The sequence below is a fragment of the Trichomonas vaginalis genome, chromosome I (genome assembly GCF_026262505.1).
Source record: "Trichomonas vaginalis G3 chromosome I, whole genome shotgun sequence".
Classification (NCBI taxonomy): domain Eukaryota; phylum Parabasalia; order Trichomonadida; family Trichomonadidae; genus Trichomonas; species Trichomonas vaginalis.
The window spans coordinates 1,977,026-2,004,705 of NC_067203.1; the positions used below are offsets into that span (position 1 = coordinate 1,977,026).

General features: G+C 34.9%; 26 protein-coding genes and 2 pseudogenes across 28 annotated transcripts, besides 1 other annotated feature; 12 read left to right on the forward strand and 16 right to left on the reverse strand.

The window, feature by feature from the left end:
• Nucleotides 1-23,782: part of a mobile genetic element that runs on past the window's edge.
• Nucleotides 2,143-2,993, forward strand: TVAGG3_0911990 (annotated as a pseudogene). The gene has a single exon. A coding segment is annotated over exon 1 (851 nt).
• Nucleotides 4,148-4,602, forward strand: TVAGG3_0912000 (annotated as a pseudogene). Its single transcript has one exon. A coding segment is annotated over exon 1 (455 nt).
• TVAGG3_0912010 (protein of unknown function, DUF4106 family) lies at nt 4,979-5,515 on the forward strand (the record flags this gene model as incomplete). The annotated part of the gene is made up of 1 exon (XM_051251831.1): nt 4,979-5,515. The coding sequence occupies one exon, from the start codon at nt 4,979-4,981 to the stop codon at nt 5,513-5,515; it is 537 nt and encodes a 178-aa protein (XP_051077405.1).
• On the forward strand, nt 5,925-6,317 carry TVAGG3_0912020 (uncharacterized protein; the record flags this gene model as incomplete). Its single annotated transcript, XM_051251832.1, has 1 exon — nt 5,925-6,317. One exon carries the CDS (start codon nt 5,925-5,927, stop codon nt 6,315-6,317), a length of 393 nt encoding a protein of 130 aa, XP_051077406.1.
• TVAGG3_0912030 (uncharacterized protein) lies at nt 6,948-7,583 on the forward strand (the record flags this gene model as incomplete). Its single annotated transcript, XM_051251833.1, has 1 exon — nt 6,948-7,583. The coding sequence occupies one exon, from the start codon at nt 6,948-6,950 to the stop codon at nt 7,581-7,583; it is 636 nt and encodes a 211-aa protein (XP_051077407.1).
• TVAGG3_0912040 (His-Me finger endonucleases family) lies at nt 7,617-8,201 on the forward strand (the record flags this gene model as incomplete). The annotated part of the gene is made up of 1 exon (XM_051251834.1): nt 7,617-8,201. The coding sequence occupies one exon, from the start codon at nt 7,617-7,619 to the stop codon at nt 8,199-8,201; it is 585 nt and encodes a 194-aa protein (XP_051077408.1).
• Nucleotides 8,243-8,662, forward strand: TVAGG3_0912050 (protein of unknown function, DUF4108 family; the record flags this gene model as incomplete). The annotated part of the gene is made up of 1 exon (XM_051251835.1): nt 8,243-8,662. One exon carries the CDS (start codon nt 8,243-8,245, stop codon nt 8,660-8,662), a length of 420 nt encoding a protein of 139 aa, XP_051077409.1.
• Nucleotides 8,679-9,137, reverse strand: TVAGG3_0912060 (uncharacterized protein; the record flags this gene model as incomplete). Its single annotated transcript, XM_051251836.1, has 1 exon — nt 8,679-9,137. One exon carries the CDS (start codon nt 9,135-9,137, stop codon nt 8,679-8,681), a length of 459 nt encoding a protein of 152 aa, XP_051077410.1.
• TVAGG3_0912070 (protein of unknown function, DUF4106 family) lies at nt 9,174-10,049 on the forward strand (the record flags this gene model as incomplete). Its single annotated transcript, XM_051251837.1, has 1 exon — nt 9,174-10,049. One exon carries the CDS (start codon nt 9,174-9,176, stop codon nt 10,047-10,049), a length of 876 nt encoding a protein of 291 aa, XP_051077411.1.
• Nucleotides 10,069-10,487, reverse strand: TVAGG3_0912080 (uncharacterized protein; the record flags this gene model as incomplete). Its single annotated transcript, XM_051251838.1, has 1 exon — nt 10,069-10,487. A coding segment is annotated over one exon (419 nt), but the record flags the coding sequence as incomplete, so codon positions are not given.
• TVAGG3_0912090 (KilA, N-terminal/APSES-type HTH, DNA-binding family) lies at nt 10,988-11,792 on the reverse strand (the record flags this gene model as incomplete). The annotated part of the gene is made up of 1 exon (XM_051251839.1): nt 10,988-11,792. A coding segment is annotated over one exon (805 nt), but the record flags the coding sequence as incomplete, so codon positions are not given.
• TVAGG3_0912100 (organellar and viral DNA polymerase type B) lies at nt 11,883-12,497 on the reverse strand (the record flags this gene model as incomplete). The annotated part of the gene is made up of 1 exon (XM_051251840.1): nt 11,883-12,497. One exon carries the CDS (start codon nt 12,495-12,497, stop codon nt 11,883-11,885), a length of 615 nt encoding a protein of 204 aa, XP_051077414.1.
• TVAGG3_0912110 (organellar and viral DNA polymerase type B) lies at nt 12,968-13,837 on the reverse strand (the record flags this gene model as incomplete). Its single annotated transcript, XM_051251841.1, has 1 exon — nt 12,968-13,837. A coding segment is annotated over one exon (870 nt), but the record flags the coding sequence as incomplete, so codon positions are not given.
• On the forward strand, nt 14,438-14,658 carry TVAGG3_0912120 (uncharacterized protein; the record flags this gene model as incomplete). The annotated part of the gene is made up of 1 exon (XM_051251842.1): nt 14,438-14,658. A coding segment is annotated over one exon (221 nt), but the record flags the coding sequence as incomplete, so codon positions are not given.
• On the reverse strand, nt 15,127-15,717 carry TVAGG3_0912130 (DNA/RNA polymerases family; the record flags this gene model as incomplete). Its single annotated transcript, XM_051251843.1, has 1 exon — nt 15,127-15,717. One exon carries the CDS (start codon nt 15,715-15,717, stop codon nt 15,127-15,129), a length of 591 nt encoding a protein of 196 aa, XP_051077417.1.
• TVAGG3_0912140 (uncharacterized protein) lies at nt 15,919-16,824 on the reverse strand (the record flags this gene model as incomplete). Its single annotated transcript, XM_051251844.1, has 1 exon — nt 15,919-16,824. A coding segment is annotated over one exon (906 nt), but the record flags the coding sequence as incomplete, so codon positions are not given.
• TVAGG3_0912150 (uncharacterized protein) lies at nt 16,902-17,265 on the reverse strand (the record flags this gene model as incomplete). Its single annotated transcript, XM_051251845.1, has 1 exon — nt 16,902-17,265. A coding segment is annotated over one exon (364 nt), but the record flags the coding sequence as incomplete, so codon positions are not given.
• Nucleotides 17,311-17,895, reverse strand: TVAGG3_0912160 (phage tail repeat-like family; the record flags this gene model as incomplete). Its single annotated transcript, XM_051251846.1, has 1 exon — nt 17,311-17,895. The coding sequence occupies one exon, from the start codon at nt 17,893-17,895 to the stop codon at nt 17,311-17,313; it is 585 nt and encodes a 194-aa protein (XP_051077420.1).
• Nucleotides 17,915-18,067, reverse strand: TVAGG3_0912170 (uncharacterized protein; the record flags this gene model as incomplete). The annotated part of the gene is made up of 1 exon (XM_051251847.1): nt 17,915-18,067. The coding sequence occupies one exon, from the start codon at nt 18,065-18,067 to the stop codon at nt 17,915-17,917; it is 153 nt and encodes a 50-aa protein (XP_051077421.1).
• TVAGG3_0912180 (uncharacterized protein) lies at nt 18,286-18,426 on the reverse strand (the record flags this gene model as incomplete). Its single annotated transcript, XM_051251848.1, has 1 exon — nt 18,286-18,426. A coding segment is annotated over one exon (141 nt), but the record flags the coding sequence as incomplete, so codon positions are not given.
• TVAGG3_0912190 (uncharacterized protein) lies at nt 18,506-19,465 on the forward strand (the record flags this gene model as incomplete). Its single annotated transcript, XM_051251849.1, has 1 exon — nt 18,506-19,465. One exon carries the CDS (start codon nt 18,506-18,508, stop codon nt 19,463-19,465), a length of 960 nt encoding a protein of 319 aa, XP_051077423.1.
• Nucleotides 19,830-21,066, reverse strand: TVAGG3_0912200 (phage tail repeat-like family; the record flags this gene model as incomplete). Its single annotated transcript, XM_051251850.1, has 1 exon — nt 19,830-21,066. A coding segment is annotated over one exon (1,237 nt), but the record flags the coding sequence as incomplete, so codon positions are not given.
• TVAGG3_0912210 (uncharacterized protein) lies at nt 21,085-21,436 on the forward strand (the record flags this gene model as incomplete). Its single annotated transcript, XM_051251851.1, has 1 exon — nt 21,085-21,436. A coding segment is annotated over one exon (352 nt), but the record flags the coding sequence as incomplete, so codon positions are not given.
• On the reverse strand, nt 21,938-22,180 carry TVAGG3_0912220 (serine threonine-protein phosphatase family; the record flags this gene model as incomplete). The annotated part of the gene is made up of 1 exon (XM_051251852.1): nt 21,938-22,180. One exon carries the CDS (start codon nt 22,178-22,180, stop codon nt 21,938-21,940), a length of 243 nt encoding a protein of 80 aa, XP_051077426.1.
• Nucleotides 22,199-22,561, reverse strand: TVAGG3_0912230 (uncharacterized protein; the record flags this gene model as incomplete). Its single annotated transcript, XM_051251853.1, has 1 exon — nt 22,199-22,561. The coding sequence occupies one exon, from the start codon at nt 22,559-22,561 to the stop codon at nt 22,199-22,201; it is 363 nt and encodes a 120-aa protein (XP_051077427.1).
• Nucleotides 22,701-23,519, reverse strand: TVAGG3_0912240 (phage tail repeat-like family; the record flags this gene model as incomplete). The annotated part of the gene is made up of 1 exon (XM_051251854.1): nt 22,701-23,519. One exon carries the CDS (start codon nt 23,517-23,519, stop codon nt 22,701-22,703), a length of 819 nt encoding a protein of 272 aa, XP_051077428.1.
• Nucleotides 23,783-24,082: 300 nt separating the features above from the next.
• TVAGG3_0912250 (RNA binding) lies at nt 24,083-24,475 on the reverse strand (the record flags this gene model as incomplete). Its single annotated transcript, XM_001288528.2, has 1 exon — nt 24,083-24,475. A coding segment is annotated over one exon (393 nt), but the record flags the coding sequence as incomplete, so codon positions are not given.
• Nucleotides 24,476-25,277: 802 nt separating this feature from the next.
• Nucleotides 25,278-25,654, forward strand: TVAGG3_0912260 (uncharacterized protein; the record flags this gene model as incomplete). The annotated part of the gene is made up of 1 exon (XM_001297747.2): nt 25,292-25,525. One exon carries the CDS (start codon nt 25,292-25,294, stop codon nt 25,523-25,525), a length of 234 nt encoding a protein of 77 aa, XP_001297748.1.
• Between the last annotated feature and the right edge of the window lie 2,026 nt (nt 25,655-27,680).

A 27,680-nucleotide genomic window follows, 5' to 3' on the forward strand; every position in this document is an offset into this window, starting at 1 on the left:
CGGAACAGCCTATAACCCTCAAAGTCAAATGAATTTGAGTTCACTCAAAAATCAAATAACAGATGTCAAAAAGTCAAACATAGACATACAGAAGCAAATAAGTGAAAACGAAAAGAAACTAGAATATGACAGACACACAAAGAAACTCAATGAGTTAAACGTAGAGAAAAAGAAGAAAGAAGAACAACTGAAAGAACTAAGTACAGAGGAATATGCGAAAAAAGTGTCAGAAAAAGCAGCAGAAGTAGCAAAAATGGAACAAGATGTTGTAAATTTGAAAAACCATACTACTCGATATAAAGTACTGAAAGATGAAGAGATAAAACAAAAAGCCCTGAAGACATATATGGATAGCGATGAGTATAAAAAAGAAGTTGAAGCAAATGTAAAGGCAGAAAAACTTTTACAGTTGCAAAACCAAACCGTACAGTATGAAAACTTAGCACAAGAAAGTAAAAATAACGACGCAGCCATGCAAAAGGCAATGAAAAGCGCAGAATATATAAAAGCTAACAATGACTGGTTAGATGCCCAAGCCAACGCTAAAGCAGCCCAACTTATAGGGTCAATAAGGACAAAAATACAAGCGGATGAAGATAGTTCAAATGAAGCTTTAACAAATGCTGACTTTAAGAACGCTTTCGAAGCTCTTCATAGTAAGGTGAAACAAGTGAACGACTTCTCATCTGGAAAGAAACTGAAGTCTGAAGGTTTCGACAAAGAGTTAAAAGAAGTAGCACAAAATATGACGAAAATAACAGATGCAGCAACGAGACAGGCAGTTCAAAGTGCCTATGACGCCGTTAGAGCAACTGTTGTGAAAAGTCAAGAAAAAGAGTTACAACAGACCAAAACAGACCTAGTAAATGCTTTCTTAAAAACGAAAAGTCAGGTAGGACATTACGCTGCAGATGGAACATATGTGCCAGCTGGTGGAACTTATATACCACCAAACCCTCCAAGAGAAGCACCTGCACCAGGACTACCTAGAACATTTACATCGTCAATGGACACAGACACAGGCATGCACACAACCACACAGCAACACCTCCACAACCAGCAAACAACCAACACAACAACCAGCACAGCAACCAACAGTTCAAAACCCTGCACAACAACAACCACAAACAGAGCAAAGGACATAAAAGAAGTAGAGAACAAGGAAACCAAGAATTCTTAAAAATGCTTAAAGAAGAGTGTGGTTTCCCAGATACTGTTGACTTTAGTGACAGATATAAAGAAGCTATTAGAAAGTTCAAGGATGGAAATACTGACCCGAACCTATTTAGCTTTATGGCTCAGCACCAAAACGGATATAATCTCAAACCTGGAAAATACAAGCTCGCTAAGGGATATGATTTAATAGCATATCATCCAAATGACATGGATGAATTTATCCGAGATATTTGATGTCAGAGCTAAATGACAATTCAACTTTCGTCATGAAACGCGTAAAAAAATAGAGACGGAACGAAAGAACAAAAGCTTATGAATGCGGATGACGTAGATAGGGAAATTGTTGAAAACGGTCTCGGAATATATGAAATGCCAGCAGATGAGGTACAAGAAACTCCACAGGAAGAAGTTCAGATACAACCAGACATGGAAGAAATAGTTCAGCAACAACAGCTAGAAGAGCCTGAAGGAAACGAACAAGTCTTCCTTTGGAAACTAACTTCACAGAACTAGATGAAATTTGGAACAGCCGAAAAATCTTGACCCTCAACAAGAGTATGCGGAGAATATGGAATATTTCCAAGAGTCTAAAAAAAATTCGGCTGACATAGTAGAAGAATATCGAAAAATGTTTGCCGACATACAAAAGACTCCAACATCAGATGAAAATATCCAGCATAGAATGGAAGAACTGAAAAAAAATGTACACAAATACAACAACCTTTTTACTTACGAGCATTTAACGTTCAATCTTCGGATGAACTCGGTGAAAATAAAAGGTTAAATTTCAAGAAAACATATAGAAATGAAACATTGTTTAAAGTTCATTCAGAACCTAACCAAGATGGAAACAAACCTACTTTTGTTTCTGCAGACGATGGAACTACAATGAGATGGGGTCATAAAGCTAATCCGGATAGGTGGTTCATAAACTTACAACCACAATTCCAAGAAGTTGTAGACGCAATGGAAGTCAATGGTGAACCAGATATAGCTGGTATTTTCAGCGCGGCTTTAATGCCATTGAAAGATATGAAAGATGCAGATTTTTGGACCAGTATGAAATGAACATGGCTGATGGAAATATAACACCTGACGTTCTAGAACATTTATCTCAAAGAACTACACAGAACCATAAAGATGGTATATTTGGTGAAGAGTTTAGAAAGAAAGTTAGGGAGAGAGAAGGAAGAGAACCTATTGTACATGACCTTGCAAACGAAAGTTTACAAAATGTCATAAAAACTTACTTTGCAGACGAATGAATCGAGAAGGGATGAATATTTAAGAAAACTCAAATGGACAGTACCAAATGAAATGTTAGTATTGAAAAACATGTTCCTTGACAAAATAAAACCAACTACAGAAATAAACGACGCAAGACTGAAAGATTGGGTAAAAGCTTTCCCATTCACAAAAGATATAGTTGGTAACATGGAAAGAAAACCAGAATGGCTACAAAAACATATATTTGGAAACGAGCTATCCATATGGACAGGCACTGTTTGAAGCGCTTGAACCGGAAACTCAGGAAAGAGTCATGCAAACAATACGCGAAGACTCAAATACAGACTATGACAAACTCTTTCTAGGATATAGGTTACCTGAGATGGGCGACCAGAGCCAAAAGGCAAAAAGGACATGGGAAATTTGCAACATACTAGATGAACATAATGCAAAGATGCAACAACTTCAAGCAGAGGGCAATGAAGGAAAAAGAAGAGTTAAAAACTCAGTCAGGAAGAAAGTAAAGCTTGGTCGGAGTGGGTTCTATTATGACATATAAATCCAACTATTCTATATTTTTACTCATATGAAATGTACGCCGCTCAGAATATAACGCCAACAGTTTTGGATGCATGAATGGAAATGTTTCCGAATGGTAAACGAATGCGACAATGCCATTAGAAGGTCAGAAATAGTTCCTGGAACTTACGAATATACAACTGCTGTTTCTTATGGAAACGTAGGTGAGTTTGGAGAAGGTTCTTCAACAACAGTAGATATTGCTTGCGACAGGTTTCATATAATTTCTATTGACAACTCTTTCTTATACGTGGAACAAGACATTGAAATAAAACCTTCTGCCAAGTTGTCTGACAAGAAAGGTTGCAATGGAATTTTCTATGTCGGATACCAATATGCTCCAGAAGTTTTCATGGGATATAAGATATATTCTAACTCTGACTTAGTTCAAACAGTAACATGGGCAAACTATGAATGGTTCGCTTTGAGAAACTCAGTACAACCACAAGCTAGAGAACAAACAGACCAGTATGCAACTATTGAGAAAATAAGAAGACTTGACCCTAACGTTCCAGGAGTTTATGTTGACCTTTCTGGTTCAGATGAAATGCTGTCACTAAAGTAAAACTGAAACTTAGAGTTCCTTTGTCATCTTTCCTCATCTTCAGGTTTTTAAGATACTTGCCAAACTGGGCAGGAAAAATTTCTATTGAACTTACTCCAAGCAAAAATAACTTAGTCATTGCACCAACGCAAGACCCATTCACTCTTACAGACGTAAAGGGAGCAAATCAAACGTCATTCGCCGAATTTTGCAAAGACAAAGTTGACTTAGACTTTGGTTTCTCAAACCTCAACACTGAAGTAAAGTATTATTTCAATGCTGCTGGAACTGCTTGGGACCCAGTTAGGTTTACATGCGAACAGTTTGAATGCAAGAGAATAGAAAGCAGACTTGCAGTCTATATGTTGGACCCAGATATTTCAAATGCTTTAGCTGCCAAATATATTGCAGTTCCACTTATGTTCCCTATACACCAAATATCTGTCAAAGACTTTGCAGGTGAAGTTGGAAACCAAAATCCAGGAACCGCAGGTGCAAGAACAGATATTGCTTTAACAACTGCAATGAAACACGCAGATACTATGTTTGTACTGTTCAGACGAACTATAAATGACTATTCTTGTTTCTACAACCCTGGTATTAAATATCATATAAACATAGATGGCAAATATTATCCAAGAGAAGAATATTCTACAGTTGAAGATATGAGGTCATACAACTTGACATTAGATGCTATGAACTTTAACAACAACTTCACAACAACCATTAACCCTGAAATGCAAAGTTCTATTATGCCATATGTGAAAGTATGGACTCATACAGGAGGTCAAAAAACTCAATATACAAATGGAGACCGTTCAAACTTTTGGCTTGGCATTCCATTTGCTGACTCAGAAGACTTTATGGGTGGTATTTCAACTGTTGGTACAGTTCAAATACAATATACTGGTGACAGAGACGGTCCAGATGAACTGAGAGCAAAGAAGTTTACAAAACCAATAGCACTTTTCACGGAAGATGCTCTTTTGAAGATTCGTTCGATGAAACCTGCTGGGGCTCCTCAGATTGGCATAACGACAGCTTCCATCGAGCAGATTTTGGCAGCAGGTCAGTAAGTTGTTCTTGAACTGACTTCTCTCCGTCAAATATTGACAGTACGCCAGTTTTGACATAGTATTGTATTAAAAACTTACCTTTAGAAATATCGGTCAGTTTTGTTGTTATATTTTTGTCTGCTTCAAGAACTTTCACCATCTCGGTTATACCAACTTTCTTTGCTTTATGAAAATATTTTGGTTCAGCAAAGACTGCTATTCTATAACATTTTCCATTGTTTGTATAAAGAACTATTCTATCAATGAACTTGTATTGTTTGTGTGTGTAAACTTTGTTCTGCTTCAATTCGAAGAGATACTCGAATACGTCCATCTTTTTATTCTAAGTAAAATGTCATTTCCGAAAAATAGAAGCGTGAGTGTTTCAAAAGGTTTAATGGCGGTGGCAGATGTGAAGTTAAATTCACCAACTCAAACAAACAGTCAAAGTGTTGTTGTCAATGTCAAAGAAAGAGATGTTGAAGTGGGGAAACCATACGAAGACCAAGATGGTATAACAATAGTTCCTGTAAAAGAACAACCAACATACCCTGAAGTTAGCAGAGACTTAAGTTCTGTTGCAGATATTCGAAATGACTACCAACAACTTAAAGACAAACTTAAAACTCAGGAGAAGATTTGTCAAGCTTTAGGTCTAATGTTAAACTTGGTCGAACACAACCCTGTAAAGGTGAGCTCCTATGTCATCGCACCTCATGAAGTTTTGAAAGAACTATTGAAACTTTTGACAGAGGCAGACGATATAAACATCAAAGAAATAGAACCCGACATTGCTTGCTGTGGTGTTTCATATAATGTCATTGACAAGATATACGTTATGAAAGGAGGTGAAACGTTGAACTTAAAATATAGTTTCCCAGACGTCATAAAAATATTTGACGACCACAACATTTCATTAAAATTTACTTGCTAAGTAAATGGCAGAAGACATAGTGGTTTATACTATTACGACTAAAAACCCTGAGTCATATAATTCTATAACAACAAACTTACAAAGTCCTCAAGGACGATATTGTAAACTAACTTTAAACACAATGACGACTAAAGCCTGTTTTGCTCTTTTGACACCAGAAGACTTTGTTGTTGTGAATGGTAAAAAATACTCCTTTGAAGATACTTACTCAGATATACCACCAACAGGTTTTGTTGACTTATTTAATACTTTAAGGACGAGTGTAACATGTGCTGCAACTAGAGCAGGTTTCATTATGTTTGGATGTCCGACTGAGTTTACTATAAACAATATGAGCTATAATACAAAACTTATATCTGGTTTTTACTACCAACAGTTTCCTATAACAGGAAAAGGTGTCATACAAGGAATGTCTGTTCCATTGACTTTAAGTACACCTATTTTATATATTGTTTCAAACTTAGGTTCAAAGTGCTATTCGAATGTTGACAGAAACTACTATGACCAAAAGATACTTATGCGTATAAACAACACTTTCTCTGCTGGTTTGCCTATTGTTCATTCGAATGCAGAGTTTTCAGCTTTAGTAAACTCAAACACTTTAGCAAACATAAACTTAACCTTAGTCGACGCAAACTTTGTTCCTGTAAAACTTTTATGTCCTATGTATTTGTCAATGACGGCAGAAAGTTTCGAATTGGAAGATGCAACTGGTGAAAGTATTGTATTACAAGAACAACTTCAACAACAAATAGCTCAAGAACAACAAATGCAACAAATGCAACAACAAAGTCAAGAATAAAAAAAAATATTTTTTTTTATTTTTATAAAAATGTACAGAATAGATGTTTCAGATTTTTATGACTTCCAAGCATTCAGAAATATGTGTCCATTTCGAGACTATAACAAAGCAGTCGAGAATTTGAAACGTTTAGTCATTTATGTTGACTCTGCCCCAGAATGTTATGTCATGAAAGAATGGGATGTTGTCTTTAACAAACCAAGAGCAACCATAGTTTCAGAACAAGAATGTAGACAGAAACTTAAGAAAATAAAAGTCGTACAAGTTGGTATGAAGATGTTAGATGCTTGGGATATCTTATTGTCAAAACTTGAAGATTTTTCAGTTTGTGGTATAAAGTTCTATACACCATCTCCAAACTTCTATTCTATCTTCACTGGATATAAATACGAACAAGTAGAATGGAAAGAAAATGTTATAGAAGCTTGGTTAGACCATGTCAAAGAAATTATATGCAATGGAAACGAAAGAGTCTATGAGTATATCTTATGTTGGTTTGCAAACATCTTACAACATCCAAGTGCTAAAAATGAAACTGCTCTCATTATAATTGGAAAACAAGGAACTGGTAAGAACACATTCTTTACAGATATTTTGTGCAAACTGTTAGAAGGTTATTCGAACCCGAATATGACAAACTTAGAAAACATCTGTGGCAAGTTTAACTCCTCAATAGAGAATATGAAACTTATAGTTTGCAATGAACTTCAAAGTATAGATACAACAAAAGTTTTGAACTCAGATGCTTTGAAGAGTCTTATAACAGACAAAGTTGGAGTTGTTGAAAGAAAGTATAAAGACCAAAGAGTTTGTGAAAATGTTGCAAATTTCATCATGGTTTCAAACAATGTTGTTCCGATGAAGTTAGAAAGTTCTGACAGAAGATATGTAGTTGTCAGAACGTCAGATTCTCATATGCAAGATACAGAATATTTTGACGACTTAGCAGAAACTTTGACATCTGACTTTTACAACCACTTGTTCTCATATTTTATGACATTAGATATTTCAAAGTTCAATCCAAGACAAATTCCACATACCGAAGAAAGACAAACATTGTTAGAAGCAAACAAGAGTGTATATGAACTGTTCATAGATGAAACTGACTTTGAGTGTTTAGATGAAAGGTCTTTATATGATGAATATAAACAATATTGTCAAGAATATGGTTATATGACAGCGTCTAAACGAACATTCTTGGCAAATGTCAAAAGTCTTTTAGACATACAGAACGGCGTATATACAAAGAAAAATTTTTCTGAGTAAATTTTTAAAAAATATTTTTTTATTTTATTTGAAATGTACGCTGAGTCTGTCGGAAAGGACCATTGGGAAACTTGTTTGTTAGATGAGAAATATGAAATTCACTGTTGTGAGTCATTTGAAGTCAGAAACAAAAAGACAAAAAGAGTTTTAAGCGAATGGGAGCAAAATAACGGATATGCTAGGATGAGTATGAGTGGGAAAAACTATTTAAAACATGTTGTCATTGCAACTCATTTTATACCGAACCCTAACAATTTACCTTTTGTAGACCATATAAACCATATAAGAAACGACAATAGACTTGAAAACTTGCGTTGGGTCACTCGTTCTGAAAACAGTAAGAACAAAGGCAAATTTGGAGATATTGTATTCGAATTTGTCGACGAACTAGAAGATGAAGCAATTGAAATTACAGACTATGGCAAGCATACGTTTGAGTTTTACTACTATAGCGAAGAACAGGACTCTTTCTACTTTTATACCGGCGTTAACTATAGGAAATTACAAGTATATTTTACTAAGGCGGGCTATGCTTATGTAAACGCTAGAGATACAGATGGAAAATACGTTAAAATACTTCTTAACAAATTCAAGAAGCTATATGGCATACCATTTTAAAACGTTTTTTTAAAAAAATATTTTTTTATCCGATAGAAAAGATGACGAAATATATTTCAGTCAACAAGTATATGACAGAAGTCAAAGAAGAACTAGACCCATTCGCTTATTTGAATGTTTACTTCTACCATTTTGAAAAGTCTTCATTCAGCAAAGTTTGGAACATCGAACCAGTTAAGTTTGCTGTTGTTAGAAAAAGTGGTGCAACTTTTGAAGACTTAGAGATAGAAGGTTTGTTAGCAGTCAAAGAAAGTTTTGACAGAAGGTTTTCAAACCTTAAAGAAGGTAAAGCATACAAACTTGTTATACCTTATGAACCAAAGAAAGCAGACGACTATGAATATTATGAGTCTAAGATAGTTGAAGTTCAAGGTAAATTAGGTAAAAAGATTTTAGAGTCTAAGCCAGTGTTTGCTCCTAAAGAGGAAGAGAACATTGACATTGACCCAGAAATGTTCTAAAAATAAAATTTTATTTTTACATGTCAAATTTCTTTTTCTCTGGCTCTGGCTCTGGCTCTTTCTTCTCTTCTTCTACTTTCTTTTCTTTCTTTTCTCTCTTCTTCTTCTTCTTCTCTGGTGGAGTTATGTCAAATTTGGCGCAACCATATTTATGTAAAAGTTCTTTGTCCTTTAATAGCTCTTCTATTCTGTTTTCTATTTCATCTTCAAGAACAGCGCATGTGCCTTCTTTGCATTCTAAGAACTTTTGTTGGACTTCATCTTTCCAATCGGCGTCATCTCTGTCAACAAGTCTGTCATTGACAAATTTTAAGACTGCTCTGCTTAATGTTTTATGGTTCTTGTCATATTCCCAGAAACAGAACTTTAGAACAAATTCACCTTTCTTGTTTACACTATGTAAGATTTTATGGTCGACAGATGTTTTGCTGTCGAAAAGCTTGTCTCGAATATAGATAGCGAAATCGCTAGACATTTTCAAAAAGATAAAAATTTTAATTTTTCTAAAAATATGTTAGAAAAAAAGTTTGCTGACATTGACAAGAAATTTGAGAATGTTTTGAAGAAGAACAAGAGGAAGTTAGAAAATGCTCAGATAAAGCCTATACATGACAAGTTCTTATTTGCTCAGAATGGTATAACAGGTCTAATTGCACCACCTGGGTCGGGCAAGACTTTCACTTATCTTAAAATGGCTGCACAACAACAAGAACTAGATGAGAAGAACCCATTCTATGAGTTAGTTGTTATTTGTAGTACTTCTGGTCAATTCGACCAAACCGTAAATTCGTTCAAAGATATTATAAAGAAGTCTAAGTTAGTATGTATAAAAGACTCTGAGTTGTTGGATTGGATAAAGAAGTACCAAAGAAGAGTTTTGAAGTACAATGCTATAAATGAGTATGTCAATTCGAAGTTTAAAGACCCAAATGAGGAAATGCAGAGAATATTAGAGAAGAAACACTTCAGAAACAAACAGAAAGAGATAGAATACATTTCGAAGAAATTGCAATCTTACGATTGGAAGACATACCCTCATAGGTGTCTTCTTATCTTAGATGATTTCGCCTCTCATCCTTTGTTAAAGAATAGAGAACAAGACATGTGTCGAATTCTTAAGAAGCTCAGACACTTTAACATTTCAGTTGTCATTTGTGTACAGACAGCCAAGAGTTTAAGTAAGGATGTTAAAAGAATACTTACTGATATCATACTTTTCCCTGGATTGTCCGAAGACGATTTCATGGAACTTATGAAAGAGTCCATGGCAGGTAAGTTTGACAGACATGAACTATGGGAGAAGTACAAAGTCATACAAGACCCTCATACTTCTTTCAGAATTCATATCTACGCGAACAAAGTTCAAATTGTAAAAAGTCAAGCTTGAAAAATCTAAGTGTTTAGTCTTAGTAAGTCTGTTGTGGTGCTGGGGCTGTCGGTTCTTCTGGCTTTGGAATGGACTCGGTTGGTGGTACGTCGGACATTCGTTTGTGTCCTGTCGGAAGGAAAAATTTTTCCAGTTGTCGGGAAAATATTTTCCTGTCTGATGGAAAATTTTTTCCTGTCTGATGGAAAATTTTTTCCTGTCTGATGGAAAATATTTTCCTGTCTGATGGAAAATTTTTTCCTGTCTGATGGAAAATTTTTTCCTGTCTGATGGAAAATTTTTTCCTGTCTGATGGAAAATTTTTTCCTGTCTGATGGAAAATTTTTTCCTGTCTGATGGAAAATTTTTTCCTGTCTGATGGAAAATTTTTTCCTGTCTGATGGAAAATTTTTTCCTGTCTGATGGAAAATTTTTTCCTGTCTGATGGAAAAATTTTTCCTGTCGGATGGAAAAATTTTTCCTGTCGGAAGGAAAAACTTTTTCTGAAGTTCGACCAAAAAGTTCTCAATTTTCGAAAATTTGAATGGTTTACGGACGGACAACTGGAAGAGTTCTTCCTGTCGGAAGGAAAATTTTTTCCTGTCTTATGGAAAATTTTTTCCTGTCTGATGGAAAATTTTTTCCTGTCTGATGGAAAATTTTTTCCTGTCTGATGGAAAATTTTTTCCTGTCTGATGGAAAATTTTTTCCTGTCTTATGGAAAATTTTTTCCAGTTGTCGGGAAAATTTTTTCTTGTCGGATGGAAAAACTTTTTCTGTCGGAAGGAAGAACTTTTCTTGTCGGATGGAAGGACTCGGAATGCCAGAAGGATTTGACAAGACAATTTACCATCTAGAGCTACATGAGCCATCTTTGGTGTCAAGCTTGAAAAATAAATGGTTCATTTACTCTGCTTGTTTGAAGTTGTCAAAATACTCTGTTATTTTTTCCTTTAACAATGGCAAATCTTCTTTGAAGGTAAGTATTGTACAACCTTTCATATCATAGTGTGTTTGAGGTAAAGTATCTTGAACTATTTGTTTCACATCTTCATTCGGTGTCATTGAAATCGGTAAGTTTTCGCGATAGAACCAATTTCTGTCAGATTTGTAAATCTTAGCAAGGTCGTAAAAGCTTTTGTTGTTTCTTCTGACTAAATGCAACATAACCATATCTTTATCTTCTTCATTTTCCATCTCTTCAGTATAAATCATATACTTATAGTTCTTTTCCTTTCCTTTTGGTACCGAACGTGGTATTCTTTTCTGAATGTTTTTGTCTTTTGCTTCAAGCTTGTTCTCTAGCTCTTCACGTTCTTGTCTGTGAATTTCGTCAAGAAGTCTGTAAATATTCCAAGCATAACGAGGCGAAGCCCACATTGCAACAGCATTTACAAGAAGTCTATGTACATAATATCCTCTCAAACCGTTTGGCAATTTTTCACGATTTTCATAGAGTTTTGGCGACTGGGGTTTTTTACCTACTCGCTGTTCTTCACTGTTTTCATGAGTTTTAGGCGACCCAGAAAAAAGTATGTCTCGCTGTGCTTCATTTAATAGTTCTTGTGTGCTTTGGTTCCTAAACCAGTCTTTAGGAAGCTTAGTATCTGGAGCAAAACATGCTGTCAAAATACTTTGCATTTGGTACATATCGTCTTTGACCGAACGAATGAGACGTAACTGTTTGTTATACTGTATGTACTCATATTCTTCATTTATAGCTTCATGGACTATAACTGTTGTTGTGTTCTCTGTTGTTGACATATCTGTCTTTACATACAAAATAAAAAAATAAAAAAAAATAAAACTAACTTTATTTTTTCTATCTTGTATAAAAGACCAAAAATAAACGCTTTACATGTATTTTTCAGCAACTTCGTCAAATAATTTTATAGCTTTACCTATCTCATCTACTTCAAACGTTTCTTTACCTTTCGTGGGAGCACCATACATTTTCTCAAACTTTTCAAGTAGTTCTGTTTCTGCAGCTCTCATATCGTTAACGAACACAACCTTAACTCTATTGACTGTACTGTCATATCTTTTAGTTATATTAAATGTTCTTCCTATCTTATATCTCTTTGTATTGAAGTCCTTTGGTTTCTGAACGATATAAAGTAAGCCTTCACTGCAACGTTCAGTATCGAATGAACCATATGTTATGAAATTATATCCAACAACTGGGTCTAACCATAACAAAACTATTGGTATAAGACTTTTGTCTATAAGATATGCTGTAGTTCCATAGAATCTTACCGATATCATAAGCTCAGGATTTTTTGTCAAAATTTTCTGAGTAGAAGCATTTTTAACCCAGTCGTGGGATGTTTTCTTTTCAGATAGTGTTAGAATGTCTGACAAAGAATATTTGTTGTATTTCTTTGAGTATCTTAGGTTTAAATCACCAATTCTAACCACTTTGGTGTCATTGTCTATCTTTTTAACTGTTTCAAACTCAGTGTTTGTCATTTCCTGTTCTTACATACAAAATAAAAAAAATATTTTAAAAAAACTAGCGTTAATTTTATTTTTTCTATCTTAAGGAAATTCATGAAATTTGGTCATTTTACTCAGAATTCAATAAAATATATTTTAGGCGACCAGGTCACTCGGTTAAATGAACTTCTCTGAAAAAGTGTGACAACATGACATTTTGACAACAACACAGGAAATATACTTCTTCGTAAATGTTTTGTCAAGACTTCTTCGTAATGAGCGTAAATCAGACAAAAATATATTTTAGGGTAGAAGGGTATATCTACCCCGTTTTCTACCCTCATTTCTACCCCATATGTCCTTACTGAAAAAGTATGTGTTCCATATGTCATTTTACTCAGAATTTTACTCAGAATTCAATAAAAATATATTTTAGGGTAGAAGGGTATATCTACCCCGTTTTCTACCCTCATTTCTACCATAAGGTTTTACAAGCGTTTTACATGGTATATGTTGTGATGGTTCATGACTTTAAACAGTTTTGTAGCTTCTATTTCTTCACGAAGGATATCAAAAGTTTTAACTATGCCGAAAGTTTCTTTATATTTCTTCTTGACATCTGAAAGAAGGAAATCGTTAGCAGTTGGATAGTTTTTGTTCAGAAATGTCAACATGTCCATTTTATCTTCTGCTGGTTTCTCTGCTTCTTTCTTTAAGTCAGTATGGTCGTTTCGCATACGTTCTATCTCTTTGACGGAGTAGTTATATTTCCTTGTTGCTGCTTTACATTTTGAACATTGTGAGTTCATTTTTGCGTTATATTCTGAAATTTGTCCTGCTAGTATGACTAAGGCGTAGATGGTTTTCTTTAACTCAAAGGTTGCTGGTTTTATCTGTTGGTTCCATACCTTACCTCTTCTATCTTTATCTCTTATCTGCCATACACACTCAGCAACTAACGAAACAAAGTTGTCGTAGGTCTTAAACTCTTCAGATTTATATATGTCAATGTCCATGACTTTGTGGTTGTAATGAAATCCAAGAAACTCATAGTTTATCTTACGAATGAACTTCTTTATTTCAACTGAGTCGGTTGGTTTCACTTCTATTTCATCGAATTCTGGAATAGTGAGCTTTTGTTGTTGTATTTCAGGAAGTTTAGGTAAATGGTCAATAATATCCTGCATTTCATAAAGATACTGTTCATTTGTTTCATCTTTTGCACTACAGTCTAAATCTCCTTGGAGAAGTTCTTGCTTTATCTTCTGGATTTCTGTTTCGAAAGTATATGAAGAAGGAATGAAGCTTTTCATCTCTACTAACATTGAAGTTGGGTTCATGACTAACGAGTTTGGTGCTGTTGTTGCAAACATGTTCTTACAATAAAAATAAAAAAATATTTTTTGGTGGGACTACCTTTATTTTATTTCAGCACAAAATGAACGAGTTTGGTTTAAAAATACGGTGGAGCCAAAAATGGCTCGACCTCAAAAACAAGCATTTTGTGAAGAATATACCAACCCGCTGTTTTCCGCGGGTTGCTTTTTTTATACAAAGTTCAAGAGTTTTGTGTGTTTTCTACGAGGGTAGAAATGAGGGTAGAAATGAGGGTAGATATACCCTTCTACCCTAAAATATATTTTTTGGTGGTACGTCGGACATTGTTCTGAAACAGTACAAATATTGTTCTGAAACAGTACAAATATTGTTCTGAAACAGTACAAATATTGTTCTGAAACAGTACAAATATTGTTCTGAAACAGTACAAATATTGTTCTGAAACAGTACAAATATTGTTCTGAAACAGTACAAATATTGTTCTGAAACAGAAAATTTTTCTCTCAAATTGAGAGCTTTTACGGGAAATTTGTTCTGAAAAAGTACAAGACTAGTTCTGAAAAAGTACAAGACTAGTTCTGAAAAAGTACAAGACTAGTTCTGAAACAGAACAAGACTAGTTCTGAAACAGAACAATGGACAGCATCGAGCCATTAGATGAGGCAATTTACCTTATAGAGATAAATGAAGTTGTTAAGCAGTATTTGGGCAAGGACAAAGCCAACAAGTCCCTCGGCGTCTGGTTGTCTGGAAGAGGTGCGCTGAAAATCGAGATTTCGACTGGAATTCCAATTCAAATACCAGAAAACACTCCTGTAGACGACATAAAGGAGATGAAGAAAGAAGCTCTTCTCAAGTTCTTTGCAAAGCGCCCATGGATACAACTTCCAAACAGAGAGAGTCCAATTCCACGAATTATACAAATTCTCAGAGCACTGTTCCACTTCTCTGGTCAGCCGTTCTACATAACCTGTGAAGGCGACATCCAACCAGTTCAGTAAACATCTCATTTTAACTAACTTTTTTGCTGTCTTAAGGAAATTCATGAAAATTCAACGGGTAGAAATGAGGGTAGAAAACGGGGTAGATATACCCTTCTACCCTAAAATATATTTTTCAGTGCTTTTTCAGCACTTTTCCGTAGTTGTATATGAAAGACAATTCGGGATGAAATTTCTTCATCTGAAATAGTCCTACCAGCATTTGTAAAGATATAGTCTAACGGTTTTGTATCTGCTACTTTTGTTCTTTGTTTTTCAACCTGAAGCATTTAATATATGTAAAAATATATTGTTTTAAAAACGTTTTTACTTCATGCAATGTTTTATTTCATGCAATGTTTTATTTCTGTGCCGTCTTCAAGTATGCCCCAGTACTTACGCTTGGAGAGGACATGAACTTCGGAAAATACCTTATCTAGCTTAAAACAGCCCATCTTCTCACCGACTAAACCCATTTCAATGAGTTTGTTGTATCCTTCTTCGTTCGTCATGAGTGCATCGATGTTCTCATAGTAAACCACAACTTTGGATTTGACTTCGGAGAAGAATTTGTTGTAGTTGTCAAGGACTGCTTTTGCGAACTGAGGGTAAGACCAATGTTCGACAATAGGTTTTAATGTGGTTACTAAGCCACTTTGACCTTGAGTGAATTCGTACTTCAAAACAAAAGGAGAAAACCTTTCAACAAAGTTGTCGACCTTCTCATAATGTTTACTCTTCATCTCTTGAGGTTTCTTTATGGAATATCCCCATGTCGAATTCATAAGCAATTTGAGTGTCATTGCAAGTTTGGGGTTTGAAGCTTTCCTAATATCATATAGTTGTTGTATGACTTTTCCAACTGTATAGTTCCTTCCTGGGAACTCACCATCTTCGTTTGGAATTCCAGTCGGGATATATTGGACGAACCTCATGTATGCAGCGTTAAGGTCGACATAGTATATCTTTTCATCTGAGTCGAACTTGTCGCATCCAATCGGACCAGTTCGTGGAAATTCAAGTGAGTCTCTTATCTTCTGAGAAACTTCTCCTGTTATCTCATAAACATCGTCGAAGCAACCTGTTTCATATAAAACCTTCTGACCTAACTCAGATGCTCTCCAATACAATTTGACGTCAATTGGATGTCTCAATGGAAGTTTGTTTATAGCATCTTGAAGTTCTTGCAACCTCATTGGAAGTTCTTCTGGTTCAGGTTGGTATCCGAACAATCCAACTCCTTTTGGAACAGTGTACTTCTTTTGTGCTATAACTTTGTCTGGAACAACTTTTGGTCTTGCTAACAATGAAAAGTTTGTTTCGTCTTTTGGTACAAAAGTTTCTGTCAGCTTGTCATCTGGAATTGGTTCCAACAAACCTTTCTCGAAAAGAATGTTTACAGCTCTGACAATGTTGCACTTGCCTTTTCCGAACAATGGGTTTGTAAGACTTTCGTTCAACATGAAGTGGTTGTGGACAATTGCAATCTTCAACCATGGTAAGTCTTTGTCAACAACATAGTCGTCATGTGAAGAACCTTTAGCTGTAGGTATGTTGACTCGGATATTGACATTTGCCAACGGTGCAATTTTTGCCAATTGACCTCTGAGAATGTACCTTGTCTTCACACATGACTCAAGATACTTCATCTTCTCTTCTGAAACAAGACCAGAGTTCCTGAGACATGTAAGAATGCAAGGTTCATTGACAATTGTTTCAATTGAATTGTAAATTCCATACCTTGTCAAGTCAATGTCAGACTTATTTATGAACGGGAAGTATCCAGCATGTTGTCTGACTGCTTGAGGGTTAGGTTGGTACCATTCGAACTTCACGCTTACAATTCCTTCAATTGCATTCAAAATGTCTGAGTCGGAGTCAACCATTTGTTCTCTCTTTGTAGTCTTGAAAGCGTCAAGAAGCATTGCAGCTGTTGTGACATTGCCATGTGCATAGTAAATGTGACCATCCAAATCTGTTATGGTCAATCTGAGATTGTATCCTTTCTTATTTCCGTCTTGAATTGCAGCAAGTACTCCCATGAAGCCTTCTTTGTTCTTTCCATCGTCAAAGTTTACTGTAAAGGTTTGACCAGATGTAATTTTACTTCTAACTTCACGATACTTCTCATATGCATATCTTGTTCTTTCCATGGGAGCATGTGCGTCTTCACCTTTTCCTTTTTTCCTCCTCAAAGGATGCAATTGTTCGTCATGTTTCCAGTAGAACCTGGCAAAGCCGTCGTGTCCTTCAACTTGAGGCTCACTAACATCGAAAGGCATGTCCATAAGACGTTCTTCTTCTAACCTCTCTAGTCTGTTTGGATAATTTGCGCGTGCTGTTTCCAAGTCCATTTCATAGCGAAGACCAGACAATTTGTCATAGACTTTTATGGGTCTTCCCTTCCTATATTTAAACTTCTTTGAAACTTTCCAACCATATCTTTCTAACTCTGCTTTTATTCTAGCAGATTTTCTATCCATTCTATATGGGGGCATTTCTATAAAAATAAAAAAATATTTTTTTCTTTACTTTACATAACCGCCTGCTGCCATAAGTCTTTGACGCCAACCCATACCAGCTAATGAAGGTTGACTTGGTTTAGTTTGGAAACTAACCTTTGGTTTTGGTTTATCTTCAGTTTTTGGCTCACCTTCTTCTATCGGTTTTTCGTCACTTTTTGGTTCACCTGACTTTACTTCACTTGCAGGTATGGTTGTGTCGTCAACATCTTCATAAATATCATATGCCATTTGTTTTTGTTTTCCTTTCAACTTTTTGTGTTTGTTGTAAAGTTTAGAATATTTTGACTCTAAGTCAATGAGATGTTCTATAATGAACTGTTGGTCAGTGAAGAATACCTTCCCATCTGTTGTCTCGAAAGCTCCTTCAGACTTCAATATTTTATTTGTGAGAGTCTGTTTCTTTTTTGAGATACTAGCCGTTCCATTTCTATGAAAAGTGACTTTATAGTTAGGGTTTGTATTTCCAGACCTGGCACTTTCTATTATTGAATTTTTCTCTTCATCTGTAAGTTCTTTGACAGGTTTTGACAATGGTTCTGAACTTTTTGTTTGTGGTGTCAAATCTACCGTTTCAACTTCTTCGGTCATTTCATCTCAGTAAAAAATTTTAGTTTGGTTTGTTTTCAACTGGTTGTTTAGGTTTTTTAAGTCGGTCTAAAACTTCCTGAGGTATAGGAAGAACTTGACAAACACGTTGTGTAACTGCTGGAAGCCGACAAATCCATCTTGAACCCATTTGTCTCAATGCTGTATTGTTCATTTCATCTCAGTAAAAAACTTTACATTCCCCACGTTTGAGGCGGTTGAGGTTGGTTATTGTTTACCCATTGTTGTGCATGGTTATATCCTCTGTTAAAGAATCTTTCACCTTGGTCCATATAGTGTCCTGCTTGGTTATAGTAGTCATTTGCTTTGTTATAATAGTTTCCTGCTTGTCTTCCTACATTGTCCATCCATCCTTGAACTTTTCCTCTTGTTTCAGGATTTGGAATAAGATTTGCTGCATCTCGTGCTACATCCCAACCTTTCTGTACAGTTTGTATAATAGGCTGTGCTTTCTCTTTCAGTATACCTAAAGTACTCAAAATCTTCCTTCCAATTCCAAATGCACCTCTGGCTAGTGTTCCCACTGCGGGCAAAAATCTGGATGCAACTCCTGCTAATGCGCCAAATAAACCCATTTCTTATGGGTTAAAAAATGACGAATCCAAACAAGGACCCCTATGTTTCTAAGGCAACAAAGAAAGCACTCATGATAAAAATCTTTAGTTCAACACCAAATGCTTGGTTTATGGATATCTTGGAAAACATTCCGAGGTATAGAGAAGATGGACCACCATACTGGCTAATATTTGTTGGTCAAAACACAAGATACTGTGAAGCCATACCATTATGGTCCAAAAATATTTTAGATGTGAAAACTGCTTTGACAATATTCGTTGACAAATACCATCCAACAAAACTGACATCTGACTGTGAAAGTTCTTTCAAATCAGACGATATTAAAAACTATCTGCGTTCAAAAAATGTAAACCAATATTTCATTGTCGACCAAAACCATTCTGCTCTTGGTGTCATTGACAGTTGTATAAAAATCTTAAGAGACTTAAACCAACCACAAGGTGGTGAGGTAGATGAAATGTCATATGACGACAAATATAGACACTTCTCCATGGCAAAGATGAGACAAGTTTTAAATATTTACAATAACCGTAAACAAAAAGGTTTGGGAAACCACTCCCCTGAAGAAATGAAAAACAACCCCGACTTAGAGAAAGACTATATATTTAATAGTTTAGTCAAAAGAGACAAACAAGAAAGAATGCCAGGCTTCAAACTTCAGAAAGGTGACAAAGTAAAAATAGAAATACCTAAACGCGACCCATATGAAAATACTATTGACTATGACAACAACAAGTACCCGACAGGTACTCACATTCGTGTTCGTAAAAATAGAAGAAAGTATACAAGAGAATATTATGAAGTTTTAGGCAAACATGGCAAAATGTACAGACTGCAAGCAGAAGATAAAACTACTATTGTCAGACCTCGTTTCAAACTTGTCAAAGTTCAAGGTGGTATACTTTCAAAGACAGTTCCTAACAAATATAAGACAACTCCTGACGAATATGCTAAAGAAGTTGAAAATGACGACTAAGCAATTCTATACCATGCGTAAACTGTCATGTAAGGTGGCATGTATTCTTTACTTTGTCCCGTTGTTTGTGTATATCCTGAAACGAAATGTGTATGGTTTCCTTCTCCCTGCGTGTCATCCCAGTAACAATTTATAGCAAACTTAACGTCGTCTTTAACATCATATCCTTTACCTTTTGTCATTCCTGACCAATCCCAATATCTATGCTTATGCCAACCTGCTTGAGATGTACTTAAATCTATGTAGTGACTGTGTGCAGGTAAATTTTCACCCGAAATCGTTTTACTTCCACCTGTTTCCTTTGAAGAGTTTGCACAATACAAAAACCTGTCGACTATTTGTTCCCATGCACCAACACCAAACATTACTTGAGGACCTCTTGCTTCCATAGATGTATAAATAGAACCTACTGGGTTCATTAAATCAAACATATGAGATATTATAGGATTGTCTCTTTTGAACTTAAAATATAGTGCAACTATTTCAGGTTTCTTCTGGTTTGTGTTAGAATATTTTTTATAATATAATCTTATGTTTTCAGGGTAGGTAAAGTCTTGACTATAATATTTATTTCTGTCATCTTCATAATAGTATACTATTCTCGTTTTTTCTATTGCATTATATCTTTTATATCTATAAAAATCTAAATATAATGTTAGCTTTTGTTCATCTACATGTGGTGTTCTAACGTCATCTCCATAGTCATAATAATATGGTGCTGGAGCTGGGTCAGGCAATGTCATATCTGCCATTTCATAAACTCTTAAATATTTCTTTTGTTCGTCTCCATAGAAGTTTAAGTAGCAGTTGTTGTCTAATGGAACTTTAACTTGTGTACCATCGTTCTTTTTATAGCTTACATACATTTCATTGTTATTTTTCGGAATGAGTTTATACCGTATACCATTTCTTAAGGAGTGTACAAACTCACATCTAAAATATTTATTTTCTTCATTGACAGAAAAGTCACCAACAATAGTTTCAATATTTTTTGTTCCAACTAAACTTTGGTATATTTCATTGACATATGTTTTATCTGCTTTCTTTTCAAGGCTAACGTTTAAGTCTGTTATTTCAGAAGATGTATGTGTATGTCCAACGTCACTTTTCCTGTTTAAGGTTTCTTGTAAGTTTGTTATTTCAGATATAGAATGTGTATGAGTCTTTTTAGAATATTCGTTTTCAGCTCTTGTCACTTCACTTGACATTTTATTGTCAACATATGTTTTGTCTGCTAGTTCAGGATGAGTATGTTCTTTTGTTGCATAAGCATTGTTAGCTCTTTCTTCTTCTTTTGCTATTGCATCGTCTACATATTCTTTGTCAGCTTTGTTGTCAACATCTGCTTTCAAAAGAAGTTCTTTTATAGGCTTCTCGTTTAAAGTTCCTTTTGTTGGATTTATACAGACAGTATGGTTCTTACTGTCTTGAAACAGAAACTCGTCTGTCAATGGGTTTATCGTCAGTTTTAAGTTTCCTTCTTTCAATGACTCAGATATCTTAGAATAGTTTGAAAAGTTTGTTGTGTTCTTATTTAGAGCTTGTACAATGAGTTGTCGGTTGTGTTGTATTTCTCTCATAGACGCTGTTTCTTTCGACATTTTTATTCTAGATAAAATATGCTTTCAATAGAAAAAGAAAATTCAAGAGTTGCTACAACTAAACCATTAGATGAACTTTTTACGAATGTCGGTCAAAAGTTTGAGACAGAGACCGTAAAGCATGAAGGCTATCGTTTTGACTACCCGTTAAGATGGTTAAGAGACCCATCCGTCACAAAAGCTGTTGGCTTTCGTAGAATGAAGTTCATTTCAGAAGCCATACATGGTTTCCCATTTACGGTCGGTTTTGAAGTTCGATACTATAACAAAGAAAAACGTACGTATGAGAAATTTGAACAGGGAAAACTTTTACAAGTGAATTTGCTTGTAAACTTAGAAACAACTCTTCAAGCTTTTCAAGAAAAAATAAACGATATCTATCTCGAATATGCAAAACAGTACAACATTGACGAAGGAGAGTACCATCTCGATATTATATATGACAGGAAAAATGCAACTGTTAAAATCAATAGAATAGAAGACCTTGGAGAAGACGTTTATATTTCTACAAAATATAACAACTTGGCATGGTATAGATTTTTGAGGATGTTAAATCAGCCTGCAGAATATCCAGTACACCCGAACTTTTATGAAGTCGAAAACCCTAATGGAACATATGAAAATGTTTTCGACTCAGATGCTATTATAGTTCATGCTTCATTTTCTGGTGCACAAAACTCTTTTTTATGCTTGGCAAATGACTTTTACGAAAAAACCTACAAAGCTATACGAACCACCAAGTGGAAGTATTTCAGACTTTCAAGTATGGTTTACTACAGATGGAAGAAAGAGAATAATTCCATTATACACGCGTTTTACTTAGAACTTAGTTTCATATACAACTACTATCGAACGGTAAAAATATGATTTTTTAATACGGTTGAGGTGTTGGATTTGGTTGCCAACTAGACTGTGGTGCAGGTTCAGGCTGTTGTATAACAGGAGCTTGCTCTTCTGGTTCAGGGTCTTTAGGTATAATACCAACGAACTGACCTACTCTTTTGCCAATATTTTTGACTCCGTTCCAAATTCCTCTTCCGACAGATTTTATTCCATTCCATATACCTCTTCCAACATTTCGAAAGAAGTTTCCTATTCTTCCAAAGAAACCCATTTTACTATATGTAAAAATCTAATGTCCACCTAGTCTCTTACGTTTCCTTCTGAGTTCCATAGCATTCTTTAACTGGAGCTCATACATTCTATTTCTCCTCTGGTAGAAAACATACTCTGGGTCAACTCCTGTGTTCGCGTCATCTGCATAGAGTTGTTTATATCCCACTTCGGGGTTTGTATAAAACTCTTTCCATCTCATATTTGCATACCATGGTGGCAAACCTAACGCAGCGTCATTTGACATGGCAGTTTGCATTTGTACATCTGTTGGCACTTGACCATAGTTTGCCATTGCAGTTTGTATTCTAACTTCATTTGGAATATTCTCTGGGTTTGGTTGTCCAGGTTGCTGTGCATTCGCTAAGTTCTGTGCGTCCATTTAATATTAGATAAAAATATCTCTTACGAGTACATATGCTGAACATTTGCAGGCATTGGTTCATCTTCATATTCTCTGTACTTTTCTGCCACGTCAAATAAGTAAATGACACAATGGAAAAAACCTAAAACAAGTAGTCCTATTTCAAACCACATTTACTTACTAGTAAAATTTCTTTGTTATGACACTTTCTCCAGTTTATAGGACCTCTCTCATATTCTATCTTATCGTATCTAAACTCATAGTCATGTATGTCCTCTAACCATCTCATGACACTTTCCAAACCACTTTTATCGGATGTAAAGTAAAAGCATGGATGGTTATGTAAAACGTCTAAAGTTTCTAAAGAGTCTCTCAAAGTCCAGTCTACTTGGTATTGAAAATCCCATGTGTTATAGAACGGCGGGTCCACTATAAAGAAAACATTTTCCTTGTCTTTATATTTTTCATACAACTCTGTCCAATGACATCTCACAAACTCTATACCCTCAATATATTTTTCTATGTTCTCTTTGAAAACATTTGTATAGTTAAGATATAAAACTTTTGACATAAGTGTTTCAATGTCATGAACTCTTATAGCACCACTATATAATAGTCTAGCAGATATACTATCCCAGTCAATATACTCTGCCTTTTTCAAAACCTCTCTGACAGTATTTTTCTTATCTAATGGTATACGTTCCATCTTACCTATAGGTATCTTTTCTTTTAACTCTTTCAATATTTTGTTTGTGTCTGGTATATGTTTGAGACGGTTCATATAGTTGTCGAAGTCATTGCATATAATCTTTGAGTCAGGAAATATTGTATGGCACAAATGAGATATATAGAAACTTCCACCGAACAAGTCTACAAATGTTAGACCATTCGGTAGTTTCTTAAGTTCTCTCAATAGAATATCTTTACATCTACTCTTATTTCCAAAGAAGGGTAACGGTGGTTTTGTAAAATTCATTTTATATATATAATAAAAATGTTTTTACCTGAAAAGTGACAGAAAAGTGACAAAACATGAAAACATATATAATTTGTGAAAAGCGACACATTATATAATGTTTTCGACCCAGAAGAAGGCTTCTTCCCAGAAGCAATGGAGGAAGAAGAAGAGTCCTCCGAATAAAAACTTCATTTATACTAAACATCAACATCAGGGCTAGAAGGCACGAAGTGCCTGGAAGCCCCACTACCTTTTTTTTTTTTTTTTTTTTTTTTTTTTTTTTTTTTTTTGATACATAACATATAATCGGTTAAAATTGCAAATTCGATTTTCTTCTTTCAGATTTCGGATTAAATTCATCAAATCATCTCGAAAAAAAGATACATTTAATAGCAAAAGTACAGGAGATGCTTCTTTACATACTTTTAAGAATATTTGCACTCGCATTTCATCATTTTAAGATAACATTACACTTAAATGAATGTTGAAAAGATTAAAAACATTAAAATTAGAAATCTATGCTTTTATAACAAATAACTTTATCATTATATTCTATAATACAAACAAAATTATAAAATAATTTAATAATACCAGAATTTTGCTTCTTCAGGAACATTTTGACTGTATAAACGCGATTCATATTGAAGAGATAAGTCTAAGCTTGATGAAGCAGCCATTCTATTTGCGATAATCGGGTTAGATTTTTCAAGTGGTTTTTGTCTATTTTGTTCTGAGAAAATCCTCATAATATTGACAACTTTATTGGTATTTTCTTCATTGAAGAAAGCAGCTTGCTTCTTTTTACTGATTTTTGGTGGATTTAAAATAGGAACTACAATTGTTTGTTTTGTATCAGGTGCATCATCAATTGCTTTACCCCATTCGATAACAGCTTTTGTTGTGCCACCAAATTGGGATCCAGAAAGCGCGTTTTTGGCACTTTCTGCTGATGTATGAGTTTCCATGACAACTGTTGCCCAAGATTGATTGTTTGGATCGATTTTAACACTTAGAACATTGCCGTATTGATGGAAGTTCTGTAAAAGTGTCTCTTCTTTGACAACGTCCGGATCAATATTTGTAATAAAAAGAGTAGTATTTTTGACATCTAGGGAGTTGTTTTCGTTTGTACTAACTCTGTTCTGTGTTCCTTCCTTTACTTTTAGCGGATGGCCCTTAAAATTAACATTATTCAAAGTTTGGATGGCGTCAATCACTTCTTGATGCTTATTAAACTTAATAAAACCGTATCCTTTCGAATTTCCTTTTTCGTCGCGAATAAGTCTCGCATTTATTGCGTTTGGAAAATATCTTTTGAAAAACTCTAATAACTCGCTTTCTTTAACACTAGATGGCAATCCACCAACGTAACATGAAAAGCCTTCTGCTTTTGCAATCGTATCTGCGTCGGATTCAAAAGTTGTATTTCCCCAACCAAGTTTGAACTTGTTTCCGTTGCTATTCGGGACCTCTGTACCATTGAGAAGACGGATTACTTCAGCTGCATTATTTTTCGAAGCGAAAACAAGAAAACCGTAATTTAAATGAGTTCCTGTGCTTTTATCCTTTGCAAACCAGCAAGATTTAGGTTGCTTTCCTGTCATTTGCTTGACATCACTCATAAGTGATTCCTCATCTTTCCAAATTACAGTGTTACCGACCCAAAGTTGAGTCATCACACTATTTTTCTGACATTTGCCAATTTCATAGTTTACATGTGTCTATAATGACAAAAATTTTAAATTGAGAAGAATTTATGTCCAAAATTTTTGTTACAAAAAATATCATTTATGAATCCTGCAAATCGAGCTTACGCTAAAAGCTTGATTATGAAGGGTTTAGAATCATCTGATTATCGCTCTAGTAGCTCTTCAGATGATAATGATGTTGTAATTCTCCCAAGAAAACCTTCAATTCAATTTGAAGACTACCAGGATGATGATGTCACATTTGTTGGTATCCAAAAGCAATCTGCTGTTCAAAGACTGCTCGAAAATTGGGACAAACTATATAAATCCAATTAGAAAATATTATTTGAAACTAATTACATCACAGTTCAGTAAATCAGTTTCTCAATATATAAGTAGATGACAATGTATTCCAAATTTACTATGATTATTTTGTTTATTAATAAAAAAAAATTATATACGTAATTTTTATGTTTAGTTTATGAAAATGTATCATATTCTCTTGAAAACAAATGGAGAGTCATCGTTCTGATACGTTCTCATTGGCTTTGGAGTAGCTGAATATGTAGATGTAAATTCGGGTCTTTGAGTTACGTATTGATGAGTTTTTGACTGGCTTTCTCTCTTCATAGATGCAAGCTGTCTCTGTATCTTAATGAGTCTGTTTTCTAGCTCCTCTTGAAGTATTTGGTTTCGCTGAGTTTGTGCGTCAATGTCGTAAAGTTTGTCTTCTAAAGAGCATTCTTGGGCGGCCAAAATATGGTTGACGTGGTCATTGATCCTTGATACTAGTTCTTTGATCTCTGCTTTGTCATCAAAAGTTATTTCTGGCTGTATTTTTGGCGTAACAATTGTTTTTGGTAAAATTGGTGGAGGAATGTTGTTTTGAATGAATATAGTCCTCTCTCTTAATGCCCCTAAGATCCTTCTACGTTCCAATGGATGTTGGCTTGAGAATCATATATGAGCTGTGACGATGAACTAGATCTCGGACAATCAATCATTAAGTCATTCAAGTTGATGCGGGTAACCGTTTTAATCGTTGTCATCATTTGAGCTAATAGTTTATATGATAAGTATATTCATAGATAAAAATATTTTATCAAGCAAAACTTTGTATTGCTTATCGACTTATAAAATTTTCAAATTATTTTATTTGTTTATGGTCGAATTAACCGTAATTCAAATGAGCATTGGTATAGCAAAACAATTATATGCAGTTGAGAGATAAAAAACAAAAATTTATTATAATATAAATGCATGAGCAAAACAGAAAAACAACAGGAACAAATCTATACTAGTCAACGGAGGCAATCCTTCGGTTAATGCGACTAAACTTTGGTTTAATTGTAAATCCGAGAAATGCAAATTGAGAAATATTTGCAAGTGGAATTGAAGCAGCCAAAGGTTGTTCGCTTGGTTCTATCTCATCGAAATGAGATGTATCTGTTGGTGATTTAATGACTGGAACCATTGGCGGAGAATTAGAAAATGGATTGTCGAAATCGAATCCTTGGAAGAAAGGATGGACAATAATCTGTTCAAAACCATATCTGTCCTCTGGATCGCACAACAGATGTTGTAATAAGTCAACAGCCAATGGAGAAACTGGATGACCTTCAATCTGTGGATATACTAAACATCTCTTCCATGCTATGATACGAAGAGCTGTTTCTCTTGATGTTTGACCCATAAATGGGACAAATCCGTATAACATTTCGTAAAGAATGACACCTAACGACCAAAAATCAGATAAAGTAGTTGGTGGCTTGCCAATTAAGATTTCTGGCGCTGTATAAGAGCATGTTCCTATTTCTGTTCCTCTATCATGGAATGGTCTGTCTAAAGGACGTCCAGAAATGAGCTCAATGATTTCATCATTGAGTTTCTGGAAACGTGTATCGTTCTCTTGGTAATTCTTTGAAAGACCAAAATCAGTAAGCTTAATATGACCTGATTCTGTAATCAAAACGTTATCTGGCTTGAGGTCTCTGTGTAAAAAGTGTAATTCATGAACAGAATGCACAGCTAATGTCATCTCAGCGATGAAAAATTTTGCTGTGTCGTTATCGAAAACACCTTTTTTAATAAGAGCATTCATTAAGTCTCCGCCACACACGTATTCGAGGACAAGGTATAATCTTTCCTCATCCTGGAAGGAGCAATTCAAATAAGTAAACCACGGATTGTCGGAGTGTGCGAGAATATCTCTTTCTGTTCGAACATTTTGAATCTGTTCGCTCATAATAATATCAGCCTTACGTAAAACCTTTAATGCGTAAAAATTCCGATCTTCATTATCTTTAACAAGCCAAACTTCGCCAAACCCTCCCCTACCAATCAACTTAATACGCTCAAATCTTGACGTTTTAATCTTACTACGCGATTTCCTTGCAAAATCTGATTCTTCTTGTGCATATTGCGAGAGAATTTTTTCTTTTTCTTCTTGATTTAGATTTGGAGAATTCATAACTGCGTTGTATTTATCTCG